The sequence below is a fragment of the Drosophila melanogaster genome, chromosome 3L, assembly GCF_000001215.4.
Source record: "Drosophila melanogaster chromosome 3L".
Lineage (NCBI taxonomy): Eukaryota > Metazoa > Arthropoda > Insecta > Diptera > Drosophilidae > Drosophila > Drosophila melanogaster.
This window is the reverse complement of record NT_037436.4, coordinates 7,830,210-7,858,073: the sequence shown is the minus strand read 5'-3', so window position 1 is coordinate 7,858,073 and position 27,864 is coordinate 7,830,210. Positions and strand designations below refer to the sequence as shown.

General features: G+C 37.4%; 1 protein-coding gene across 11 annotated transcripts in view; it reads left to right on the top strand.

The window, feature by feature from the left end:
- Pdp1 (PAR-domain protein 1) overlaps window positions 1-27,864 on the top strand; it is a 55,912-nt gene that overhangs the window by 9,296 nt on the left and 18,752 nt on the right. For 4 of the 11 annotated variants that reach the window (NM_168235.3, NM_001274616.1, NM_001274617.1 and 1 more), the window contains exon 1: window positions 2,526-4,891. The exons of 2 other annotated variants lie outside the window; for them this stretch is intronic. In NM_168235.3, coding sequence (NP_729299.1) covers window positions 4,789-4,891 — 103 coding nt within the window. In that variant the 5' untranslated portion in view covers window positions 2,526-4,788. Of the gene's footprint in view, window positions 1-2,525; window positions 4,892-25,000; window positions 25,521-26,246; window positions 27,688-27,864 lie in introns of those variants that run through there. 5 more of the 11 variants (NM_080093.5, NM_001300044.1, NM_168234.3 and 2 more) reach the window with 3 other exon arrangements.

Genomic DNA, 27,864 nt, shown 5'->3' with positions numbered 1-27,864 from the left:
CCGCATGGCTAAGAGGGGGTCAACTTAGCCTCGGTATAATTTATGAGGCCAGAACACGTTTCTGGGACGACACTGAATGGGAATGACGTTTCCGCCTTAGAATCTATCTATCTATCTATCTATCCAACCATCCATTTATATACCGATGTGTGCTGAGTTATTTCTCTATAGCTTTCGGATTTTCTCCTGCCCACCGCTTCCTAGTTCTTCTTCATGTCACATGATGACAGGCGACAGTTTCGCTGTTTTCGTTCTATCGTTCGAAGAAATTCAGTTTCTGGCTTCCTCCACTCGTACTCGCAGTATATATCCCTCTGTTCTGGTCTGCGGCATTTCTGGGCCCTGAATCATCGCTAAAATGGCCAAAATAGTACGAATCCCCTTGGCTTAGGATGCCTTCAAATTTGGTTAGACTATTCTGATTCGATGGGGCTTTGGTTCATAAGCACCCAGAAAGGTCACTGGGCAGAGGGGGCAGACCAAAGGTCAGGCAATGTCGTGTTCGGGGTCGGACAAGATCTCATTTTTAGTATGAATCTCTGGATAGTTTTTTCCGTCAAATAAATATCACACAGGTTAAATTGATCGTTTTATTTATATATTTGATATAAATTTAAGGAAAAGCTTTTGTGTTTGTACACAACAAATTATTTGAGAATTTAAGTTATATCAAGTTTTTGAGAATAATTTGTAAAATGTGCTCAATCTGAATAAACTCGTTTAAATGAAAATAAAAGCCATTCAAGTATTTGGAAGTACCTCGTTCGCATATTAATAATTACGCAATTACATTAATATGGAATGTCATATTGAAGTTTCATGCATCAATTTCTTTTTCGAATTTTCACCTCTTCATAAATAATAGCCCTTATTAAATATTGATTAAATGGTTGCTCAAAAGAACGCACAGCTCAATTAAGTGCAAAGTATTCCAATAAAAACTATTTAAATGGGATCGATGAGCACTTTTCGTATTTTAATTATTTTGTTTACGTCAAGTAATTGAATGTGAGCTCTTATCAGCGCAGACTCTTTTTGCTCCGTTTTAATCGAAGAGTATAGAGCTCTATTTGGAACAATTTGCCACCTGGGGAATGCTGACCGTCGTGCCCTCCCTATTTTGAAGACCAATTTCAAGGCGTTCTAATTGCCCCCGCTCCACCATAAATCGTTAAATGCGAAAATGTTCTTGATTTTCGCGGGACTCTCTCTGTTCGCTATTCACATTTCTACAATTTTGTGTTTATTTATACAAATTACAGCAAAGAAATAGGGGGAAAATAACAACTACAACAAACAAACAAAAATTTCCACACATTAAAAAGGTTTTCATAGCTATGAAATCAACTCACGTGAGCGCTGCTGCCGTCGACGTCGCCGCAAAATACATGTTAGAAATATTAACAGAAAAAGCAAAAAAAAAAAAAAAACACAAATAAAACGTAAAAAAAAAATACAACCGAAATAGTGAAAAATACACTCGCGAATGGCAGATAAATCAGAGAGGGAGAGAAAGAGAAGAACAGAACCTGAAAACATTGAAATGAACACTGTAGTTGCCGCAGTGCCAAAGATACAGATACATCTACAGCCGCGGCCGAAGATACAGATACAGATAGAGATACTCGTATTCATACAACTACAAACGTCAGCGTTTTTGTTCCATTGACGTAATAGCCAGGCAGAGCTGAACAGAAAATCAACACTTTTGCATGAGTAAATTAAAATGAAACAAAATAAATAAAAATTCACCCGGCTCGCGGCAGCGATCTCTCAGATACTCCGGCCAACCGCGAGATACTTTTTGAGAGAGTCGCACGAGAGAGTCGCAATATCAAAAAAAATGAACTTTGAAACACAGTGGAAAATGCCAAAAGTTTTGCGCGCGTATAAGTGAGCGGCCGAATGATTAGAAGGCAATTAGAAGGAAGAAACACCGGAAAAAATATTCTTATATTCTATATTAGAATATTTGTGTGAATGTCGATTAAAATTCTTTTTATGAATAAGCTATAGAATGAGTTAGTAATATAATTGATCAATAATTATTATAAATTATAGCAAACCTACCAGTTTTCTATGTCTATGTTTTTTTTTTTACAAAAAAAGATTAACAAAATTAATTTAATTGACAATTTTCAAAGACCAGTTGGAGTTAACCTTTTTTAAATTTTAATTTGTATGACTTTTTTGCCAGTGTAGAAGCCAAGCTCGAGGTGGCACTTTAAGAAATATAATAGCTAACATTAAGCTTAAGCTTAAGCTTGTTCTCTATTAATTTTGGTTTTAATTTATAATTAGTATTTTTGGCTTTTATTTTTAAGTTGCGCGCGCTGAACGAAAATGTTTGCCAAAAATAAGAAACCCCAAAACACGCGGGTAGAAAAGAGAGCGAAATCGCCCGAGTGTACTTGTATCTGTGATTTGAGCATATTTCGTATCTGTATCTGTGAGTTCGCCCTTAGCCGCTCTCTCGGCGTGTTTCTACACTTTGCAGCGAAACGAGCGCGTGTGCCAGTCAGAAGTTAGTTGAACATTCAGCGCCACAAAAGCCACACTAAAAACATAACAGAACATAATAAAAAAATCCCAATAAATTTAAATTTTTAACAAACAAAAATTGGCCAACAAATATTTAACAAAACTACAGAAAAACTATAATGAAAGCTTTACAATTAGCTCAAAATTTCAAGACACTAAACAGAAAGCACGTGTCACTGCCAAGCAGTTGGAATAAAGTGTACAGTTAAAAAATCCGAATGTGTATTTTAAAACCTGAAAATTAGCGCGTGTTTGTAAGTTTGTCTGCTTGAATTTCAATATATATGCAAAAGTACATGCATACATATATATTTTGTGGGAAATGTAAGTGTAATGTTCATAGTGCAAAAAGCATTGTAAAACAAACAGAAACAACAATCAGCTGACTTGCGCGCACTCTCTCACGCCGCTCTCTCTTTCTCCACTCGCTAGCCATCCCTCCCTCTCTCTCTCTCTCTCTTATACGGGAAATGCATCTTGGCTTTGTGTAGAGTTGGCCCCACTTCCGCATCCTCTTGCGCCTCTTTCTATTTCACTTTTTTCGGCGACCTTTCGAACTTCGAAATTCGGTTTTTCGTAGGCGCTTGTCACATGCGCTCTGCGTCGACAGCGACGCCGGCAGAGCGGCCACAACTACACCCACAATGCGACCCGAAGTGAGCCGAGCGCAGCCGAATTGTATTTTTACAGTAAAACAGCAGCACACGTTAAAACACTCACACGTCGAGCGTCGTTCGTTGAGATACAAACGCACGGGTACGCGGATACCAGAAGAACGCACCGCATAAACGGTACAACTAAAAGAAAATTCAATCCTCTTATCAAAAAAAAAAAAAAAAAAAAAAACCAAGGATACTACACGCCCTTAAAAATTATATAAATATAATTCACCCATATAAAAAACCAATTTATTAATTGTAATAAAATTTGTTAAACTTCGGTGCGTTTGTGTGTGTTTTGGTGTTGTTGTTCGCGTTTCTGTTGTCAACATTTTTCATCGATTTTCCCTGTCGGGCGCTCGTCGTTTTTCGCCTACTATTTCGCCGTCTCTCTCTCTCTCTCGCCGCCACCCACTCACCCATAACTATACCTAAAATTCTCCAAAAAGGAAAAACACTCACTAAAAAAAAAAAAATTTAAGCTGCTGCAGCGTCTTCTTCTTTACCAAATCTGCCATCTCTGTCGCACGCCGGGCGACCAACTATTGCAAATGCCATATTAGTGCTTTATAACTGTACAATAAGATATCACATACCTACAATATATATATATATATGTAATACAGAATATATATAGAAAGCCAAGCAGAACTCTAACCAAAAAGCAATTGATTTTATTTTTAGTGCCGACACAAAAATAAAAATAAAAAAAAGACGAAAGAGCCTAACAACAAATTTCAGCGTTAAACGTTTTTGAAACTGAAAACTGTCAACAAAAAAACGAAAAAAAAAAACAGAGGAAAAAACAAAATAGAAAAGCCACAGCAAAATAAAATACAGCAACTAGAGAAAACCAAACGCATTCGGCATTTGCTGCAGGAAAAGCGCTATAAAAATAGCATAATTAGCCAATGAAACAACAAATTCAATTACACGAAAATAAAACCTAACAAAAAAAAAGTAACCGCAAAGTCAGCGAAACGTACATTTAAAAACAGCCACATGAATTAGTTTTTAACGAATAAATACTCCCAACATTTCTTGTTGTACTCGCAAAAGTTGTTGTTAAAACATAAAAATCTTGTTGAATGAATTCGCGGTGCCTTTATTTATAGCCAGCATAACAAAAATCCAACAGAAAAGTAATAATATACAAATATATCTATATACATCTCTATACGTATACAAAATATCTATGTAAAAATCTATAGAGAAAGATCGTATACATATAAATATAGACAAAGCAATAAATCGTAACGGAAAACGTGCAATATTTTCAAAGGTTTAATTAAATTAATTTCGATTGTGATCCAAAAAAACAAAACAAACAACATAACTAACTAAACTAAGCAACCAAATCAAAAATAACCATCAAAGTGAGATACAAATTTCGTTCGTTATAAATTAAATAATTGATTAATTGTTATTGTTGTGAGATAAACATCATTCTAACTATTATTGTTGCAAAATAAAAAAAAAGAAAAACACACAGAAAAAGCAACAGCAATCTGCAGGCCAGCAAAAAACCCGCAACGAGACATTTTTTGTTCGTGTATAATCACAAAATTTCGGAAATTTTTATGAAAAAATGAGCGACAGGGAGCGATCGTCCCCAACACTGATCGAAACTGGTTTAAAAAACTTAATTGGCGGCCGTGATGGTAATTACCCACTGATCAGCGGCATTAATGGTAAGTAGAGAGTACAATTGAACGCAGAAAATACTTGAAAATTTTTGAAAAATATTGCATACTAAAATCAAAAACATTACTCGCAAGTGCTTGGCAATCTGTTACCACTTGAAAACTCCCAAAAAAAAAAACCCGAATCACATGGAAATCTAACAAAAGCCAAGTCATAAAATACGAATTATTCTGTGATTGGGTCATCGCACGTCCGGAAATATGCAAAATAATGGGGGTGGGAATGGAGGAGCTTTTGGGGGGTTGGATGGCAGCAGATTTGGACACGTTTCGTCTAACCCAAATGCAAATTAATAGCAAAATAATGTTTAAAGTAAAACCGAAACATATTTCATGTCTTTCCAAACATAAATCAATTTGATTGCTTTGGGAGTGGGCTTAATTCTGTGGATGGTTGGCCCATTTTATGTAGCGATTTTCAGTGCTCTGCATTAGGGAAGCAATGCAAGTATCTATCTATCTATTGCTTCGAAGTCGAAGTGCGCATCAAATCAAAATTGATAAGGCTATTAACCTACAAGTGAACAAGTATGGCGAGCGGGGGTACCGAGAAATCGAGCTGAGGGTTGTCGCAAGGTTAAAGTGTATAGGGTACAGAAAATGGTCAAGCGAGTGTCGCATGTAGCACTCGTGGTTGTTGGGTCATTGAAGTACATTGAACGTGGGCCATCCCCGCCCCGATTCGCCTCGATTAACCCCCCCGCCCCAACTGCTGGACACCGAGACAGTGTTATCAAAACCTTAACCCATTGGGCAATCTGGGCCAGCCATCGAAATGTCGAGCATAATTAGTTTTAAGTGTCTGTAGGAATTTTTTCGGGTTAAAATTTATGACATTTTAATCTTCTAATGGAATATTTACAAGATTATAGATTACTGATATCATTTTTTTGGGCAATTACGTGTAAGTCATTTAATCAGGGGTTTATTTATTTATTTTTTTATATATAAACATATACATATATTATAGGTATTTTAAAATACTTTAAATATCTTAAAAAAAGCATTTATTCAAATTATTGTTTTTTTATTTGATCGATATTTATTAGTACTTTAGTATATTAAAAAATTATACATTTTTATAAATTTACTTTAAATCGAACCCACAATAATCCTTTAAATCCTGCATGTCCCATTTATTTACCATCTCAAGGCCGTCGTTTATCTCACTTTACTGCAATTTTTATCCACTTTACATTGCATTTCGATTGCAATTTCTTTTTCCAAACAATTACACAGCAATTTTGCAGCAGCATAGATTCAGCGTTGCTGTCTGGGATTTCCTCACCCACAGTTTAACCCTTTTAAATCTGTTCGAAGACATTTGCATAAGAAAGGAATTGGTCTTGACCAGCATATGGCTTCGAAAAAAAAAAAATAATAAAACTGGAATGAAAAACCCATCTGTGGGGAAAGAATTCGATTCAGAAAGCATTTTAATTCGCTTATTTTTGCCATTTTTGTGTGCTGTTGCACTTTTTTTTTTTTTGCTGGTTCTACATCAGCCCCGCCCACAGAGAAACGCCCACTTGGCCGGCGGCAACGTAACCAGAAATCAATAGCATAAAAGCAGAACGAGAAAATTCCATTAAAAAGTGTCATAATCGGTCAGCATAATGAAAAGCAGGCCCAAGTATCCCCTTTCATATGGCACTCAAGTTGTTTCCATAAATCAATAAGCGGAAACCCGAGTATGAAAACCTTTTCTGTCTGGCCAAAAGTTTTGTAAAAAAAAAACTTTTTTCTAAATTTATTGTTCCACACATTTTAAGGTGGTGCTCTAATTTAGTTTTAGTTAAGCTTCTTTTTTACATTTTTCCTTAGTTCTTATCATCGAAGCGATGTCGTGTGTTCACAAGCATTTGATTACCGCATTATAAAAAAAAAAGGAAAAATACACTTTATAAAACACACTAGTTAAATACGGCAAAATAAACATCGGAAAAGAGGGAGAAACGGGCTGATAAGCTGCAGATAGCCAGGGGCAAGTGTGAAGAGCGTTGGCTGCACAGAAACAATTTTTAATCGATTTCAAAATCAAATTACAGGTTTTTCACATTAAAAGTGGATTTTGATTTGATTTTCAAAGAAAGAAATACCTTTAGAAAATCTATCTTTGACATTATGCTCTGCTAACTGAAATGAATTTATCTATACGATGTAAGCATTTTTTTAACAGTGTAACAAGTCCAATTGAGAGGGTCGCAGGGTAAAATCAAGTGAGCGATAAGCTGCACTAAACTACAAAATCTTACATCAACATACTGCCCAAGTGAAGGAGATAAGATTGCTGGACTTAGTTGCAAAGAAATGAAGTCTTTCGTCTGGCACAAATCACTCGCGCGGCTCACATAAATTCTTCGAGTGTAAGACAATAAAAGCAAATAGCTGCGTGTGCCGCCTTCAAGTACAAAGCTCAAAAGTTGGTTTAGTTTCTTTGATAAGCAAAGGCATTTGATTTGTATCTAGCTGATGAGCTGGTCGATCCAATTCAAAGTTGAATGAGTTTGTCGGTTTCAAGGGGATTTGTTCGCCCGATTTCAGTTGCATCCAAGTCATATACTTAGGAAAACTTATGAAGCTAGTTTCTTAATCAGACAGATGTCATTGTCGAGTTAATTTAATAATGGATGAGATTTCCAGAGTTTTATGTGAATTTACAAAAGTTGGTCTGGTCTTAAGATTTGAAGTTATTAGATATGCTTTCTAAATCTTATCAAAATATCTGGCTGTTTGATTCTTCTGTATATCAAGAGAAATGGCCAAGCAAAATCACTTTGCTGGATAAACATTTAACCACTTATTGCGTATTCATTTCATCCGGTTAAATAAACTAGAAAGTGCAACATAATAGCTCGTCATCACCTTTAGTGCCGTCGAATTGAATTATAAAAGCAAATGAATGCATTATTTCGAGTGGAATTTAAAATGCTATATCTACAAGAGCCATGTGCCTCTCGTCTCGTTGTTGTTCGTTCTATAACCACGCTGTCTTTTTTTTGAGCTGATGGGCAATTATATTTTATTCGATTTGCATGTCAATGTTGCATAAAACGAAGCGCCGGCAATTGGCATAAATAAATGACAGCTCGAATTGTTGTTTGACCGAATAAACAAGTAGCAGGGATTGACTATCTCCTTGTGCCCCCCCCATCGTTATTGATTGCAAATTAGCAGCTAATCATTAATCTAGTATTTTTTTTTTCTTTCAATGACATAAGGCATATGGTGTGTCGTCAATTGATCGCTAATGTGAATCAATGTTTACGTAATCAGATTGATTAGCTGTGCATTTTGGATGCACTTTGCATGCCTTTCACCACCCGTGAAGATAAAGATTAAAATGCATCGAACAATGAATAAAATTTTTCATATAAGAACGTCTTTGCCCGGTAGCAAAAGTTTCACTAACTCATTGATTCATTGACTGGACTTAATGCAATTAAAACTTTTAATTGAAAATGCCACACTGAATGGTTGCAAATCTTAAGGTAGCAAAAAAAAAAGAACATCCATGCATTTTTGCAATTTTAATTAAGTGAGATGTGTGAAAAGCTCATGCTAGAATTATCAAACAAAAGTGGCTACAAAGTGTGAAAAATATTTTCATAAATATATATGTATGTGCACACTGGCAAGAAATGCAGTTGAGCCAAAACTAAACTGAGCAGGGCAAAATGCTGGCGTGCGAATTTGTCATGCCAAGCAGCTGGTGGTAATTTTTTCGTTGTTCCCACAGAATTGCGGTCAAACAATATGTTTGCCATGTCTATTTTAAAAGATCGCGATGCATATCAAAATCGCATATCTGCAGCACTATTCATATCTTGAGTTTAAAGTGTGAGTGGAAATGTTTAATCAATTTTCGCTGAGTTGCCAGTTAAAAAAGAGTAAAGTAGGAAATTATACGCTGGCATTTGGCCATGCCAACCTTTCTCTATCATCCGCAGCAAGGACGTCGGCAACTTTTTGTACCTGGCAAAAGCAGCAATTCAACAAAGAGAAAAAAAAACCAAAAAAAAACATTGAGGAGAAGGAAAATGGCAGAAAAAAGGAATCAAATTAAGGTTAAATACCACAAAGCGAGCGCACACTCACACAAATTCGTGGTACAGTAACTTAAATCCGAAACTAACACACGGATAACTAGACGTATACGTATCCTCTTGGCGGCGCCTGAAAGCGGGCAACACTTTTTGGCATTTGCCGCCCGCCGACTTCGGCTTCAGTTTTGTTCAGTTCAGTTGCACTGGAAAAAAGGGTTCGATCTACATAAAACAATTGAACGCTTTTTAAAGTAATCTTATGCTAATAATTATGATTTTTGTTATTTTCGATATATGATTGTGGAGAACTTCCTTATGAAGTAATAGTAATTCACACAGACAATACCGTCCCAAAAAAAAATGTATTTATTAAGACGAACCTTGAGTAAACATTTTTTTATGTGCTTTTAAAGTTGCTCGTAGGCGTTGCCGCCGGAATTTCTGTTGGCAAAATGATGGACAACAACAACAACAACAACAACATGAGCCCGAGTGGCACACAAAACAAACTGGCAGGAAGTTGGAAAACAGTCACGAAAGCCGTAAGGCAGCAAAATTGAGCACTAAAAATAACAACAGCAACAGCAACACATCGACAAGAGGCACTAAAACATTCACAGTTCGTGCAACATTAATAACAAAATCCATAAATGAAATAATGTTGACTTCATTTGTTTGCCTCGATGACGTCAAAAAGGATACAAACATATTGAAGAATGAGCGAATGGAAGAAACAGAATGGGAAATAGAAATAAAAGTTCGCGGAATGTCTAAAAATCGACAAAATACAAAGGGGAAATAACCCTCCTTGGCGGCACACAAAAGACACACAGACCTATATAGCACTACCATTGCACAGATTTCTACTGTGGAATGCTGTCCTTTCGTCCTGTACTGTTTTCCACTCACCCCTACACAGTCCATCCATGAATCGAACATGTGTTGGTTGTAAACAGGAAGCAGCAGCAGAAGCCGAAGCAGCTGGGTTCTAAAAAATACTCGTATACGAAGAATGTTTTACCACTATATAGTGGCCGAAATCCCCCGTTTAAGCCCCCCCTTAAGGCCCACCCGTTTTCTAAGCCCCTACGATATTCGCTGGCTTGTTCTGCTTCTTGCTGTTAGCCAGGCGTAGCATGTTGCAAATGTCAAAGTAGCAAAACCCGGAAATTCGAAGGACATGTTCGAAATACGACGCCCACACACATACTCAGTGGGTGGAAAAATGGAGAGAAACTTACTCACACAGAGAGAGCGGGCGAGAGAGCTATCGGTTGCGATAAGTCTCCAAAAGGGGAGAGACATGCGCATTATTTGGCTGAGTATATCTCTCCGAGATTCACTTACGTTTTTGTTTTCATTTTGGCCTGTAATTGTTATTGCCTTTTATGAGCCGGTAATGCCAGGCTTTCGCTCTCCCACTCTCTACTTGCTTTTATCACCCATTTCTTTTAAGTCCTCTCCCCTTTCATTATCCAAGAAATCGTAAGCCAAACTAAAGCATCTTATGCCGAGTTAGCGTCTTGCTGTTTTAACTAACACTAAGAAAACAAGATGGCTTTTGCCTTGTTTTTTTCTTGCCCCTGGCCGAAAGCGTGTCGGAATTGTTAAGACTGGCTCTTCGATTAGTTAAACTCAATCACGAGTTTCAGTTTAACAACTAACAAAAATAAAATGAAATATTAGGCAAACAAAGTTGGCCATTTAGCGTTTAATAAAGTGCGACACGAGGTAAGATTTCAAAGCTATGATGAAATTGCACTTGTGACGAACACACGGGGCGAATTCGTAATATGAAGTCAATGATTAAGAAGTAATAGTGGTAATTTATAGTTCCATGAAGCAATTACTTAAACCAATATTCATAGAAAGTGAATTTTCATAGAAACACAATTCAATTGCAGTCTTGGTAGTTATAAATTTAGTCCTCATTTCAAGGTTAATTAAATAGATGTTTGCCATTAAAGCCTAATCATACGCACCGTTGTCAACCAGATCTTGACATTTGACAAATTACCCTCGTGGAGATTATTTATATATATATATATATATATATATATATATAATAGAGCACACTATCAAAGACGCTTTTCACATTTTCCTAATCAGATCTCTAGCGGGTCAACAAAAATCACACATAGTATACCTCAGATTTTCCTTTAGCATAATCAGTTTTTTTCTGTTGCTTTGCTGACGTAGTTTAGACCGCTGATCATGTGCCGAACGATGAGCACTAAAACAGAAAAAAAAATCTAGGGAAATAACGAAAGATAGAATGGGTAAAAGATAGAAAGCGTGAAAAATGAATTCAAATAAACATTTTGAACTGAGGGAAATAGTAAACATTTTTATATTTCTCAGTGGCTAAAATGATTTGCTTTTGAAAAAAGGAAAATCCAAGAGGAAAGGCAGAGAAACTAAAATTAGCTAACGAAATAAATGAAAATTGCTGCAACAAGTAATTGCAATTTGGAGCGTCTTGGCAGACAACCTCATTGCCCCCTTCCCCCCCCCCCCCACACCCAAAAAACATCCATTAGCTTAATTTACCTTTTAAAATTGTTTTCATTCTCGGCATATCTTTTGCCATTCGTTCGTTTTATTTTTAATTGCACAAACATATTTTTGGAAAATTCGCTTAGCTACATAGAATTTGTGTGTGTGTGTATGTTTTTTTCTGGTTGGCTTGTTTTTTCAATTAGCCTTTCATTTATGAGGCGGCTGCTGACGCAATTATCAATTGTTTTCAGATAACTATAATTACATTTTCAATTTTTTTTAAACCATTTCGCTACTTAACATATTTTTAGCCATTCCGTCCTTGGCAACTGTGATAAGCTTTTGACCTTAATTCGACCAAAACAATGTCACAAATATAAGGTATTTAATACGGGAAGTTGATCGATATCAAGGCTTTTTTTTCATTCACTTTCGTTGTGGCTCACGGATCAAAGGAGTTAGCATTCCATAATTCTTATCACTTTCGCCAAAGAATTGCATTTTTATTGGTTTTTTTTTATGGCAACACTCCCGGTGTTGATACGGCTATGAGCCTTCTAGGAATTTCATAAGAGTCTTTTATATTTGTATAAATATTTATAGATATAGCAAATGGTCATGTCGCGCCTTGAGCATTCTTAGATTACCCATAACTTGATATGAGTGCAACTTCCTGAAAATTATGATAGATTCAATTGTTTGATATTTATAGGGGCAGATATTATTTCGCTCGTGTTTCGCGCTTATCTTCCCTTCTAAAAGCACACACATCGATCTTAATAATCTCACTTGCATGAATTGAAATTTTATTTGCTTTCTCGGCTCATTTGTCATAGAGACTTCTTTTGTCAGCGGCTTTTGTTGCACAAACAATTTATAGTCCCTTGGATATTGACAGTCTGTATATATGTATGATATGTACTTTATCAATTAATGTTTACGATAAGTCAAATCGCAGGAGTTGCAATTTTTATCACGAAAAACCCATATTAAGCAAAAAAAACCCAGATTTTGAGGAAAAATATTGCTTAATAAACGGGGGCTGGTGAAAAGCTATAATAAATAATTTGAACTTTAGCTTGAAGTTTATTTTGCCTTTGCTGCGTAGAGTACGTTTTTTTATAAACAAAAGATTATTGGCCTTAAAGCAAAGAAAACGAGCCGCAACAAAAGAAAAATTAGGGATACTTGGAAATTAAACAAGCTAAATGGGGAATTTGCTATCGTTTAGAAAAATACCAAATGGATTTAGGTAAATATCTAATATCCATACTATTTTATGAATATTATTTATCGTTTTTTAGCTTATTATCTTCCCACATGGACAAAACACCATCGAGCTTATGGCTTCTTAAAACCCGAGTCAGTTTGTTTGAAGCAAACACGAATCCTTTGCCGAAGCTCCTTAAAAATGTGTATCCAATCTCATTTATTGCTGGATTGCTCTACTTTTGATCCTTCCAACGAGTTTTCAATAAATTTTTTGTTGTTGCTCGGGAGCGTGGGTCTTGTAAAAAATTGATTAGTTTATAACGAAGGCAAATTGAGCTTTAATTTGTTGTGAGTGGGTCTGAGTGAAACAGCTTTATGTGCGTGACTAAAGTTGCGATTGTGTCGGCGCTTGTATTGCATGGTATATAAGGTCATCATGTGGGTTGTGTGATAGGGGGGTGGTAAATATGGTCAAGCTGAGTCAGGTCAAAGCAACAATTTGTTAGCCATTAAGGCAAAGATTGCACAGGGAGTACATGTCGAGACATTAGTTGAAGGTATATCTATTAAATATTTAAAACGCAGCCCATATTTAGCACAAAGTGAGGGCAAGCCTTAAGTTACATATTTCCTGTGTCTTTTGAGCTAGCCAAGAAATAATAAATAAGTGATTTCTTATAGGATATAAATTTAAAATGATTGCTTCGATTTAAATTCTGAAACATTTGTGATCACCGCTGGCTAAATATAATACGAACATAAGCAATTAAATTTGAATAGTTTCTATAAACATGTATCTATTGTTCTTTGTGCTTTTATTTAAAATCATTTCCCAAAAATAAAGGAAAGGTATGCTAGTCATTATATTAGTGTTCTATCGCATTGGCTTTCGTTGTTGGCCCGCTCTGCAATTAGTTTGGCTTGCATTCGCTTGACATTTTGTGTGGCCCATAGAACCACTTATATGTATGTATGTATCTATGTGTATGTATGTATCTACCCCTTCGATCTGTGCTTTCTATGCAATATCTCGTGCATTCGCTTTTGTCAAATGACATTTCTATTTCTTCTAGTAACTCATACATGGCCATACACACGTATTTACATATACCTACATATATAGACGTGTGTTGCCAGGGGGATTGCCCCTTCACCCCCGCGCCACCCATCCCGCACATAGTCTGCCACTAATGTGGCGTACGTTTTTTGGCCAACACTTTATCAAGATGGCAGACGCCTTGGCTCATGGCCAGAAATGCACACAAAAACTGAAGCTACATTTTACCTAGACCAAAAGACTGAAATCAAGGGATAATGGCGACGGGGGTAAGGGGGAGAACACCTTGAGGAAGTTTTGTTATGCCTAAAGAGTCAAATGCTCAGCGCAATTATCAGAATGAAATTTTAGCCCATCAAAATTTCAACGAATTTCTTCCGAAAACCGAAACATCTGCTACACTCCCAAAAAACCACAAAAGGCAAAACGCAGATGAGTCATTCGCTTTGATATCCATTTCTATTTGATTTCTTTTCCTTGGCCTTTGTTAACGAATTTGTTTTCCTTTTTGGAATTATTTATCTTGGCGCAATTTTTCATGACACGAAAAGTGGACTGAGGGAATGACTCTTAAGACTTTTTGTCAATTCCCCCTGAAAATGGGCGACAACATGTGCCATTTGTCTTAACCTTCGCGAACATTTAGACGTCATTCATTTTTCATAATTTTTCGTGCGCTTTTCTTTAGACTTTTCTAATTTTCCTTTTGCTCTATAAACATGGGTATTTTTCCACCGTTAGATGTAGGAATTGCTCATTTAAACGAGTTAAATACGAATTGTTTGTATTTTTGTTGGCGGTAATTTAAGTATTTCCCCCTGCTGGCGAACCCCCAAAGTTTTTTGGGTAGCTGGTCATAAAACTTTTTTGACTGCGCCAGCCAAGGACGTTTGATAAGATTGAATGAGCTGCGGAAGTTGAAACATTTTGCAGGCTACCAGAAATGAACCCAATTTGTATCGTGTTTTTGCCCAAAAAGAAACAGAAGTTTATGGAAGGAAATTATAAATGCTTGCGGTAGCTGGTGCAATGTAATATTTCTTGGTAAATTTAAGATTCGCATAAATCAGTTTTTATTCAAAAAATATAATTTCTTTTTTGGGAGCTTCAGAGTAAGTAGAAAAAATTCTGTAAAATATTGGTTTTAAAAATGTATGCCCATTAAATGTTAAGTGTTTTACTTACCTTCTCTAAAGTTATAAAAATCATTGAACTAGAACTTTGCTAGCTCGTTTCATAAATCACTGAGTGACGCAGTTCGGTGAGAAAAATGTCCCTGACTAATTTGTATATACCAACTTAATCCGCCATCAAAAATATATGTCAACCAAAGCCCAAATAAATTCCACAAGATACATAAAAGTGATACAAGAAAAAAGCCACAAATATATTACTTAAAATAAAAAATAATAAAAATTCCCTAACAACTATTGGGTAGATAAAGGCAGATAAATTTTAGAAAATTTCTCCCAACTGCAATAAAGTGTGAAAATTTGTTGTTTGATTGCCTTGATTACACTCAACAGCAAAATTCAGGCACAAGCTGATTACACCACATATTTACACAGAATGTATATATGTGCGCATGTGACTATGGTTATGGATATAGATATAGAGATATGGACATTATACAATACCAGGAGAATGCCGCCTCCTGGCATGGGGCCAATAAATTGGGCCGGCAAAATGAAAATGAACAATAAACGACCGGAGATGAGATGAACAATAAAGGTTGATCTGCGAACGAGGTGTTGCACTATACAGAAACTGCCAGAAATGACAAAGAAAATTATTAGAACGATTTTAATCCAACATTTTCCCTGGCCACAGATACGTACCTCGACACATTTATGGCCAATCAATTTGGAGACGATAATCACTTTGCACAACCAAGTTTCTTGGTAATTTATTGGATTACTACCATCACAGCTACGTACCTTATCCATGGGATATGGCTGCGTTGGTAGGGATCGTAAATAAAACCCAATTCGAGTGCCCATCGATACTTGTGGCGTCTCGACTACTGGCTTCAGCTTATCAGCTATCAGTTTTTCAATTTTTAAATTTAGTCGTTCTATTAAATGGGTACTTTATGATCGGGCGTATAAAGCATATTTTTATGTGGGTCATATATAATTAAAGTGATGGATAGGGATTTTGACATAATCAGAAGATTAATTTATGGTGCGCTTGGATTAAGCAGTGAAAGAAAATTGTTGTGCGATTAATTTTATATATAGCTATTTGTGCCAATTAATCAACGAATCGAATTCATCATTTTAAGTGCATATTCTCCATCTATAAACATTCTCTATATAGTTTGCCAGTCATAAATTCAATTTGATGATGCATTTCCCTTAACGCATCGCTAATATCTTGAAGAAACAGGGCTTTAGATCATCGGCATGACAGCCAGTATTTGACTTTACATCATCATCATCATCATAGAGCCTGACTTACATTGTTCTTATAATATTGTAGTAGCTGTCGGTTTTGACACCTCGATATATGTAATATTTGCCCAGTCAGGCCCGTTTGCTTATCTCATTGTGTGACCGGCGCTGGGGGGATTTCAGACCGACTTGATGACTACTTTGTCTATTTACCCTATCCGCCAGATTAAAGTGTCACGAGTGTTCCACTATGTTCGCTGCTCCATTCTGGCCCTGCCCACCACGTCCATGCCCAGTTTATCATCTTTCATCTGCTCTGGCTGCCCATCTCCCTCGGTGCTCGTTGTCAATTTGCGTTTATTAGATGCATACGGCAGAAAGCTGGGCTTGGGCAATGGATACCTGGTGGGTCAGGTGGTTAGGCGAGGGTATCTCCAACAAAATGCACAGAGAATTAAATGGGAAACTATAAAATGAACAACAAAAATAAAAAATATGATGATCGTTTTTAGATTCAATGTCTAGAGTGCTCGGTGTAGTTCTAATTCAAAACTTGTATTTTAGTTGTAGGTGGAGTGTTTTTCTCAGTGCTGACCAGGTGAGCGGTGGCAAGGTGTAGCAGACTTGGGTCACAGCTGGCGGACTTATGTGTATGTGAAGACGCGAACCTGCTCACTTGAGAGCTTCTGGGCGTGCTCAACTATTTCACTGCTGTTTTCTTGGTCACAGTACCTGGTACTCTATGTCGCAGCTCTAAGCCAAATGCCACGCCCACCGCCCCCCTGGCCATTGGAGCACATGCTTTTTATTCAATTAACACGCCGAGAAGAGGCGAACTGAGAGACATGCATTAATTTAAGCCAACAACAGTAGCAACAAAACGAGCTGAGGCAGCTGCCAAAAAAAAATTGACTTAATTTGTTGAGCAAACAAAGAGAGGATGCACAAAAAAAAATAGAAGAAAACATGAAACCATGAGCACCCAGATGGGCGGAGGGTAGTGCCACAAAGGGGTTAAGTGGCTGGGGCTAAAATCAAATAGCAATCGACAAAATTTCGTTAATTAGCTGTGCAAATAAGAAGAAACTTTTACTTTTCCTCTGGGCAAGCAATAAAATAATGTAAATTGCCATGATGTTCGGCATTTGAGGAGGGGAAAAGTACGAAAACTAAATGGGAATAAAGATGGGTTAATTAGAATTTGTACTTAAATTAGAAAATTAAATTGAACATATACAAATTTTAAAGTTTTACATAAAATAAAAATACTAAACTTGGTAAATATCCTGCTGAAAATCGTGAGATACACAAACTGAATTACAGAAAATGTATCTAATGCCTTGAGCACACATCCGGACAGATTGACAAAAATGCCCGGACATCGACTAAGTGCCAAGTTCTGTGAAAGAGGCAGACCACTGCATAAAAAAATAAAAAGAGAAGACTAAATCGCAAATTGTAAGAGCTGCAAAAAAATGAAAGAAAATTTGCATAAGAGACTGTGAAACGATTTGCATTTGATGAAAGTCGATTCATGGCTGGCCACAAGGGGCGGAAATGGGCGGTCGGTGGTGTTGCAGTGTGTAAGTAGTGTGTGCCCCACTCAATTCATTGAAAGACAAAAAAAAAAAAAGGAAATACTGACAGACGGAAAACTGCAAACAAAAAACACTTAAAGTAGCAACGAGAACAGCGACAATGTAGGGCCCAGCATAAAAGGGGGCTGCGGAAAAATGAAAAAAAAAAAAACAAAAACAAAAGGAAAACTGTGAAATGGAAATTCCACCCTCAAGTTGGGTCCTTCGGCATCCTCCCACATTTCCATCAGTCTGCCCATTGTCGCTTCATGGTTTGCTTCATTAAAATTTGGTTTTCATTTCAATTAAGTTGCGGTTTCGTTGGCCGGAAAATGGAAAGAAAATCAAAGCAATTGTTGGCTTTACGAATAAAACGATGGAGAAAAAAATACCAGTGTTTGGCGGAAAGTGTTGTTCAGTCGATTCTCAGTTGGCGGAGAAAATTGCGGTGGGAAAATGCTAAAATACCAATCAGGAATTTTCACCCAGTGAAATCACATAAACTCTAAAGCCCAGTAAACTACGAATGAACTGAGCCAAATTGACGCTTTAAACTAATTTGCTGGCCAATTAATTTTTAGTTAGCTAATTCATTAAACGATTCCTCGTGGATTTATGGCCCACCAGGCAAATATAAGTATTTCATGAAAAACAACAATATGCCGCTGGCCAAATGGCAAGCCACCCACCCACTCATAGTAAATACAATACACCTGCCCCAAGTTAACGAAAACATACCAGAGAAATAAAAACTTTAAGGCGTCGAAACTGTCTGATTGATGTGGACGAATATGTTTCAGAATTTTCTAAAATTCCTGCCTTGGCTTGTGGGAAAATGGAATAGAAAATTCAATTTGGCCTTTGATCAAAGATGAAATTGCATTTACCGCGGGCTGGCAGAGGATGTGGGGCAGATTTATTACTGTGAAATGTTGCATATGGCGAACGGGGCGTATGAGGTATATGTGCATTCGTATAATCATCTGCCAAATGGGCACAAAATGCTAGATGCGAAATGCGAAAATATGTTTGCCCACTTAATGAGCCAACAAAAGTGCTCAACTAAATTTCCCAGCAGCTAAATCAATAAAAAATGTTATACGCATATATTTTTCTTTTTCTTAAATGGTTTCTCAATTGCCGCTGTTTTGTAGGCTGATTTTGTTAATTACTTGGAAAAGTGTCAAAAATGCAGTGTAAGATATGAGTGCAGCAATTTCGAAATGTTGAATTTTCAAATGCATATGAAGAAATTGTCTTGGCATCTGCGACAAGTGCATTTAATGTTTCCATTGATTGCTATTGGCCTTAAACATTTTCCCATTTTCTTCTCACTTTTCTTTATGTTTTCATTTCGACATAGAAGTGAACATGGTTTTCCTTGATTAAATCGCGTCACTTTTGTACATAAGTACATGGTTGTAAGCTTAGTGCTTTTAATTTAAAATTGTACTGTTTTTAATAATAAAACAATATAATCTAATATAATTTTTACTAAAATGTTTTCCATTTTGGTTTTCTTTATAGGTGAGTAAGCTTTATAAATTACTGTAGATGCTTCTATTGGCAATTCGATTGTAAGTACACTTAAATGTAATTATACTATTAAATATTGCAAAAAGCAGAAATGGGCCATTAGTAAGGATTTAAAATTTTGATCGTTTCTAAAAAAAAACCAGGAATTTTAAACAATTTCCTAATCAACATCTTTTTCAATGCCGCTCCAATAAAACCCATAGCATTTCGTTTCCACTTTCAACTTTATATGCAAACCGACAGCTTAGTTAATTAACACTCGTCGGCAATTACAAAAAAAAAAAATAAAAAAATTTCTGAAACAGGAACAACAATAAAGAGCTCAATTAACGCCGCTCATGGGCTAAAATCGTGGGGCAGAGAGGGGTTAAGCGGCAAATGATACGTACATGCAAACAACATTTTTACTAGTTCGAAGTAGTTTTCATGTGAACGACAATTTGAAAACCCGGTTGCATCACTTCTGACAACAAAGGGTTAATTTCCATTACGAGCTTATTGAGAGCGAAACGCAGGAAACTGTCATTGAGTGAGTTTTTCCACAAACAAAAAAAAAACGAAAATTCAATGGGCAAAGTATTGAAATGTATATTTAAATATGAAAATTTGTATTTTTAGGTATTGGGCAGACAACGTTGAGTTTAGGAAACGCGCGTGGAGAATGCCTTTGATTTTATTTTAGGTTTAAGCAATGTTTTACACATTTAGAACTGTCACAAGACAAAGTGACTAAAAATTCTTGTGAACACAAAAACTAAATGAAATGGAAACTAAATACGTGAATAAATATAAATGTGTGGGTGTATCTGTACGAAAAGTGTTGTTGTTAGTAAAATTATTACATTTTGAGAATTGGAGCAGCTGCTTTAATTTTTTGTCCACAGGCCACATATCCAAATATTGTTTCAAAAACAATTTCATGTTTTGGTCATATAGCGCCATCTATCGCCGACATCGGGCAGCTGTAAACCATTGACATTTTCTGAATGAAAAAAAAAAAACTATAAATAAATGAAGGCGAGCGCAACATTTTTTGGGCACAAAAAAGCAATTTGAATTCACGCTACCGAAAAAATGTTTTCACTCCAATTCTTTTAGCTTTGTGTTGACTTTTTTTTGGGTGGATGTTATTCATGCCTACTATTCTGTTAGTTTTCATACTAATTGTTCTTATTAACGAATTCATCAGACAATAAATTATTAATTACCGCATATATGGTGGATTTAATTTTATTGCCCTTAAGAAATGTATTAAAAGTACTGCAAATTCGGTTACTTATGTAAATAAGGTTACTCTTTATTCCCTTTCGTGTAATGTAAGATTTGAGAGATTATTTAATTTTTCGACCAACTGAATTATAATTAACTTTTGCATTTTTGACTAGAAACGATATAATATTTTATTCTAAACGTATTTTTTTAAATTTAAAATAAAGAAACAATAGTTCAACATTTACAGAGCTTTCAGCGACATTATTTTTAAATCATAAATGTACCTATTTGTTCCATTGTAAAGTAAAAGCTTAAGCGCCCTCTGTCGGCGGATTTCATGCAACTGAAACGGAAAGCTGGCCGAAGCTTTCGCTCTTTTCGTTGCGCCAGAGAGCGCATACCGTTTGTGTTTTTGTGTTTTGCTGAAGGCAGCTTGTCTGACAGCTTCCCCTGCCACCCACCACACACCACCCACCGCCTAACCATTTCCGCCCATCCGCCCCCTGCTAAAACATTGGAACTCATACACAGGCACAAGACCGTTTGGCTGAAACACGTGCGCATAGTCTTCCTGCTGAGATTCCTTTGGATATTGGTGATTAATTAGAATTTTTAACCACCTTAGCCTACGACAACAATCGAAATCGAAATCAAATTTCCGTGTTTGCTGACGTTCTCATTGCTTTTTGTTTTGCTGCCTTAACCGCCCCCTTTTTTGCCAGCGAGGTCACATGTTTCGCCAGGCGACGACGTCAGCTGCGTGTGCTATTTCTTCACTTCACTACTTGGGCTACTCGAATTTCCAGTCCAAAGTGCTGGGTGATAAGGCCAAAAGAAGGGGGGGGGGGAGGGTAATTCCTACCCTTCCCGATTGGCCGTACTTTAATTACGTAAATTAATTTCCGACTGCTGAACTTTAACATCGCACCTGATTGCGTCGCTGAAAAGTGTCTGCTTGTTGATATGAAATTTATGTTTATTGTCTGGTCAGCGGCCAGCGGCAAACCAACCTGTTGGCCAAGTTTCTCACTGATAAGCCGCCCGCAATATAATTTTTATTTTCCGTTAACTTGTTCTATAAAACCGTAAAAAAAAACATGGACATGGCGCATGTTTGGTATTAACATTTTCGGCCAATGAATGAAAAACTTTAGATAAAAACTACGGAGATTGGATTATCGAGTGTGGCGTGTTTGAGACCTTGAAGAGTTGATATCTGTGGAGTCACAAAATATATACATAAAAAATGATAAAACAATCAAATTTTATATTTAACAGATTCATCTATACTTAAGGGTATTGTTTCACTTTAATTAATTTTAAGTGGCCTTTTAATTACTCACACAGTTTTTAATTATACAAATGAAGTATTATATGTTTTTAATTGTTTTTGAGCCAAAGTTCACGAAACGGTGTATATTATATTATAGTGAATTTCAGTCGTTTATTAATATTGATTTATGTCTAAGTTAGTCCGTCTAACTAACAATATTTATATATATTTTACCCTTAAAAGTAAATGTAGCTGCACTATCTGGGTCAATTGGTTGCAGGCTTTTAATAACCCAGTCGTGCTATCGTAAAAACGTTTACACATTTCAACATTTCTAAATAATTATTTAGCAAAATGTTAATTTACGACCTGCTGCAGCAAACACGTGTATAATGACTCCAACGTCGCCATGCCAGACTCGTAAACCCCGCTCTCCAACGGATCCATTATAATAATACCTCTATATGGAACCAGAACCCAGACGGTTTCCATGCAAACACGCCAAATCACAGTGTGTTTAATGAAGGTTTGATTTGCTGCCTGTGTGTGTTAGTGCCTCAATTTGCAACGACATATGCTCAAAAAAATTCAAAAAAAATTTAGGTATTTTCAAGTACCAAGAATGAATTATATATATCTATAAAAAAAATATTTTTTTTTCCTGAAAAAAGAGCAACAATTATTTTGTTTACTTTCCGATTGCTGCTCCGCTTCCGATATTTATTCTGCACAATTTGCTTTATTTGCACATCTATGCAGTCTGTGTTTTGCTTCTCCTACTTGTATTTTTTGTTCTTCGGATGCAAAATAAAGCCATGCTAGTGTGTGTGTGACTCATTGATTCGATGTGTGAATGTGTGTGCGATGCTTTAAATTGCTATTTATAAACCAGCAAGAGCTGTGTCTTCGACTCAGTTGGGTTTTGCTTAGCAATTTCTGGCGCTCTCTGAGGGCTCATTCATCCATCGTAGCGCCACGGCGTATCTATGTGAGTGCGCTGCACTGGTGTGTGTCGGTGTGTGTTTTTGATTGTACCAAGTGTGTGTGAGGCAGTAGCCCAATCACACAGATACACACACTGGCAAGGGGAGACCGCCGGTGCACGTGGTAGCGAAACGTGATAATACGAAATACAACAACTGACAACAAAACAAACAGAAAACCTGACAACGCCGCTGTCGCTGCCTCTGCTGTCGTCGCGGTCGACGTCGTTCTCTGTCCATGTCGACGTTGGCAGATTTTCCCGGATTGGTTCCCTATTCTCGGCTTCACTGGCATATAAGCCTGGCCAATAGCAAAGCTCTGCCGCACATCCTTCTGTTATTGGATCCCGAAGCAAACTTCGTTTTTTCCTTCGCTTCGGAGCTTCGGATGACTTGTTGCTTTCCAAAAATAGTCACTGGCTGCACGGGGCGTATACTCGATATTCCCAGAATTGACCCGCCTGGGTAAAACAGGTGACTGAAGTTCGCTCTACCACATGGTCCATGGTTATGCCAATTGATGGGTTTTCAGGGCTGACTGGGTTTCTCAAATGCAAAAAAAAAAGAGTTTTGTTTAACCGAAGAATAGCACAAGGCTGAAAAAAGGTGGGCGACTTAACAAGTTTAACAAGTAGAAAAATGGCGAGGATATTCTTGGAATTCTTTTGAATTGGTTTAACGAAAGATGGAACCTTACAAATTGAATAAGTCTTATATATTTTATTTATTTTATATATTTCTTTATTTATATATTTCTTAAATAATCCATGTAATTGTAATTCAGTTTATTTGCATTTTTATCAGAAATGTGTTTTTATATTTTATCTCAAATTGCTTACTGCTCTGATTCATAGTTATAAAATCTTCGATGATCATTGGGTAAGTATTGAGTGTATTATACAAAACTTCTAAGAAAATTTACCGGACCTATGCCAACAGAGAGCAATTATTATAATTATTTAAACTTGATTAAGCCCTCGAATAGTTTGAATACTTTTTGAAATTTCCAAGAAAAACGGCGACCTACGGCAATAGTTTAGCGCCTTCGATAGAATGCAGATTAAGTATACGCTCCGTTGCAGCTACTACGTCGTTTCATTGGGTTTTCGCCCAGAGTGTTAAGCACTCAGCTTCAGACCCCCCCCCCCCACCACTCTGCCCCATCGGATCTACTTACTGGGAATGACGCAGCGGTAATTAGTTGGTGGCACAGAGGCAATCCTTTGGAGCACATTACGCATACGTCACGTGTTGCAGACGCACCAGTGCCGAATTAACCGAATATTGGCACGGCAATTGGCCAATCGGCCACGCACTCCAGCTGATGTGTAAAGTCTAGTGGCCATAGGTACACCCGTTACAGGGGGACAGACATAGCGCTCTATTGCGAATCGACTGGAAACTTTTGAGTTGCATTCGTATCTCTATTTGTCACCCTATCGGTACGTGTATCTTTGAGTGCGCTTGTCGTTCAACGTGCACTCTCATTCTCTCTGTCGCTCTCTCTCAATTAATTTGCGTATGTGTGTGTGCCCGGTGTGTCCGCAACACGTGCTTAGAACTGTGCTAGACAGTGGGCTTTGGGTCATATTGAAATCCGCGTGACTTGGCCGCAGCAGCGCTCAGCGCCTCAGCGGGCGTCGCAGTTCCAGTCCCCCAAGTATATACAAATAACTACAGCTATGTCCAAGATAATAGCAATCATTTAAGAGCAAGAAAAAAATGTTTTAAAATAATAAATTTTGTTACTAGAATATTATAAGTAATGTTGAAATAACTGAGATAAAACAAAGTTGCTTTAAAAAAAAATATTATTAAGTTCTTGATAGATAATTAGATATAAGAAGATAACATAGGTTTAGTCCTAAGTGAATTATAATTTATAATAGATTTGATACTAAATCTGAGTCGAAGTACTCGTATATGAACACTGTTTAATATATACCAAGAACTGTACTAAAAATACCTATGGCACTTGAATTGATTAATATAGTAGTAATGCTAATCATTTTCCCAGTGCTGTATGTAAAAATATTTGTTGTACATGTACAAATATTTTGCGCTACCAACATTTGATAAAAAAAAGCCAGTTAAACAATTATCAAAGTAGGAGAGGGGTTACTGTTTTCGGACCTCCGCCCTTTACGTAAGCCGACTTACTTGCAGAAAATTGCAATTTTTAGCTGGCTGAGAGAGCGGTAGCGGCGACTGCGACGTCGACTGCAGCGACGACTGCAGCGGCGGCAGAGGAAAAGCAGAGACGGACATTGAGACCGAGAAAATTACTCGGCCGGCATTCTGTCGCATCGCGTTCTCATGTGAAAATCGTCGCAGCTCGTTCCGTGTTTTCGCCACTCGAGCGGGAAAATCAAAAAATATTTCTACGCTCAACAAAATAAATTAATTGAAATTGATTTTTCAAGCAACAGAAATAGTTCTAGAAGAACTATAAATCGAGGAAGTCATTTTTGTTTTATCAAATTTCAAGTGCAATGGGTTCATTGTGAAATCAATCTAAAGTGTGTGTGTGTGTGTCATTCGAATAATTACTATTATTAAAAAAGAAATAAATACGCAGAAAGAGAGAGAGAGATCGAACGAGGCAGAGTGAAAGAGAGAGATAGAGAAAAAAGCGAGAGATCCGGAGATCTCTCGAGAATCTTTAAACAACAGCGCTAAAGTTACGGATCTAATTTCAAACAGTTTAATTTACTTTTAATTTTTCTACAAAACAACAAACTTCAAAAAGAAAAATACGAACCAGCAAAACTCAAAGCAAAAAACGATCTCATATCCAAGCGCAGCAACAAATTCTGAGAATAAGAAAAGGTATTCAACAAAAGGCTGAAAGGAAGAAGAGTTATTCATCAATGAAAAGGATAATTCAATTGATTTGGAAAATAATAATTTATTTGTTTTGATTTATATATAGAAAATATTCCAAATTTACGTTGAAATAATGTTAAAAAAAAAAAAACATTGGAAGCCTTTGACTCGGTTGATTTGATATACAGTTTAATTGGCAAATAATTATTAGTTTGTCTCGTTTTAAAAGTGAAGCAAAAACAATAAATGACCGTGAATGTTTTGATTGCAAAAATTCCATAAAGAACACGGAAAGCCTTTGTACCTATTGATTCCACTTTAAGATTTCTATAGCGTCACAAAAATCTTATTATACAAAATTGATTGAACTAAAAGAAAGCGCAAACTATACAACTATACAATGCCTTTTCTTATTCCTTATCATCATGATCATCAATAAAAACTAATGGAAAACTAAATAAAAATCATACAAAAATAGACGAAAACAAAGTGCATTCCCTGACCACACGAAAACAAGCGCATTCATTATCAGTTGCTATCAAAATCGCTTCCCCATCATACTCAATACTCACTAATAAAACTGAAAAACTGAATCATTCCCAACATTTTTCACCCACCTATCACCTGTTCATTAGCAACAACGAATTGGCTATCAATTGACTGGCAAATAAAAAACCAGCAACATACCAAAGTGCTCAAACACTAATCTGGGTTTTTCAAAAACAAAAGCACAATATTTTTTTCAGATAACACAGACAAGCGTTTATGTTAAAAACAAAAAAACTAAAGTGAACCCAAGTGTAAAGACAATGCGCACAACTTTTGGCCGTGGCCCAAAGTTTATACTGCTGACCAGCAAATTTAATCACGTTCAGCACAAGGAGGTGATCACCTAGGATCATCAGAAAACAGTGATTAACCGTAACCAGTGAAGGATAACCCAGTGAATAACGTACCCAGTTGTTGAAACCAGTGATCATGTCGTCGGATACGAATTCGTGTACTAGTTTCTTTGCCCAGGAGCACGCGAATGCCACATTGTCGCAGTATTTCCAGCAGCTTAACTCGCACGTTGCTGCTGCAGCGGCGGGCAATAGCGGTGGCAACAGCAGCAGCAGCAACAACAACAACAGCAGCGGCAACAACAGCAGCAGCGGCAACAGCGACAGCGGAAATGATGGCAGCATGACAGGATCATCGGGAACCATGGACAACCATCGCAGCAGTGTTAGCAGCAATGATTCGGGCAAGAGTAGCGCCACAGGAGGCGGCGGGGCAGGTGCCACCAGCAACAATGGCGTGAATGCCTGGGCCTTGCAGCAGCAGCAACAAACCGCCGCCCTGCACCATCAGCAACAGCAGCAGCATCAACAGCAGCAGCAACACCAACAGCACCTACAGCAACACCATCAAGCGCACCATCAGCATGTCCTGCAGCAGCAGCAGCAGCAGCAACAGCAGCACTCCCAGCATCAGCATCAGCAGCAACATCACGGCCACCCGTTGCATCCGCATCATACACACCAGCAGCAACAACAACAACAACAGCAGCAGCAGCCGCCGCCGCAACACCACCAGCAGCAGCAACAGCAGCACGCACAGCAGCAGCAGCAGCAGCATCATGCCGCCCAGCTGGCACATACACTGTCATCGGCCGCCGTTGCTGCTGCAGCCGGGAATACCGGTGGCAACACCAACCCCCACTCCATTTTCGGCACCGGCAACTTCCACTACAAGACGAACAACTCGTGGACGCTGCCCACGCTAACGTACCAGAGGATTTACCAGGAGAATCCCCATTACCAGCGCAACTCCTTCATGGATCCGCAGAGTAATGCCGCTGCAGCTGCAGCAGCTGCTGCTGCCAGTTGCAATGCTGCCGCTGTTGCGGCAGCCGCTGCAGTTGCAAGTGGCAACCAGGGATCGAATGGGAATGCCAGTGGCAATGGTAATGCTGTTGTGGCGGCAACTGGTAATGGAAATGGTGGAAATCCCGGCCAGAATAACAACAACAATAACGGCAACAATAGTGGCAATAGCAACAATAACAGCAACAACAATGTGTCCTCCGTGCAACATGTGGCAAATGCCGTCGCAGCGGCAGTGATCGCCAATGAGCATCACAACCATTTGAACAGCTTGAAAGCGCGATTTCAGCCAGCCAGCTCAGGTGAGGTGAAAAACTTGAGGAAAAAAGGGGGGGAAATTGTTGGAAAATATATATTGGATATATAGTAATGACCTTAAATGGTTTGTTAACTATAGAAAAATGGAAAAGTGCTACTTAACAGCTGTACTGTGCATTCGTATATATATATAAACTTATGTATATATCTTTCTACCGCTT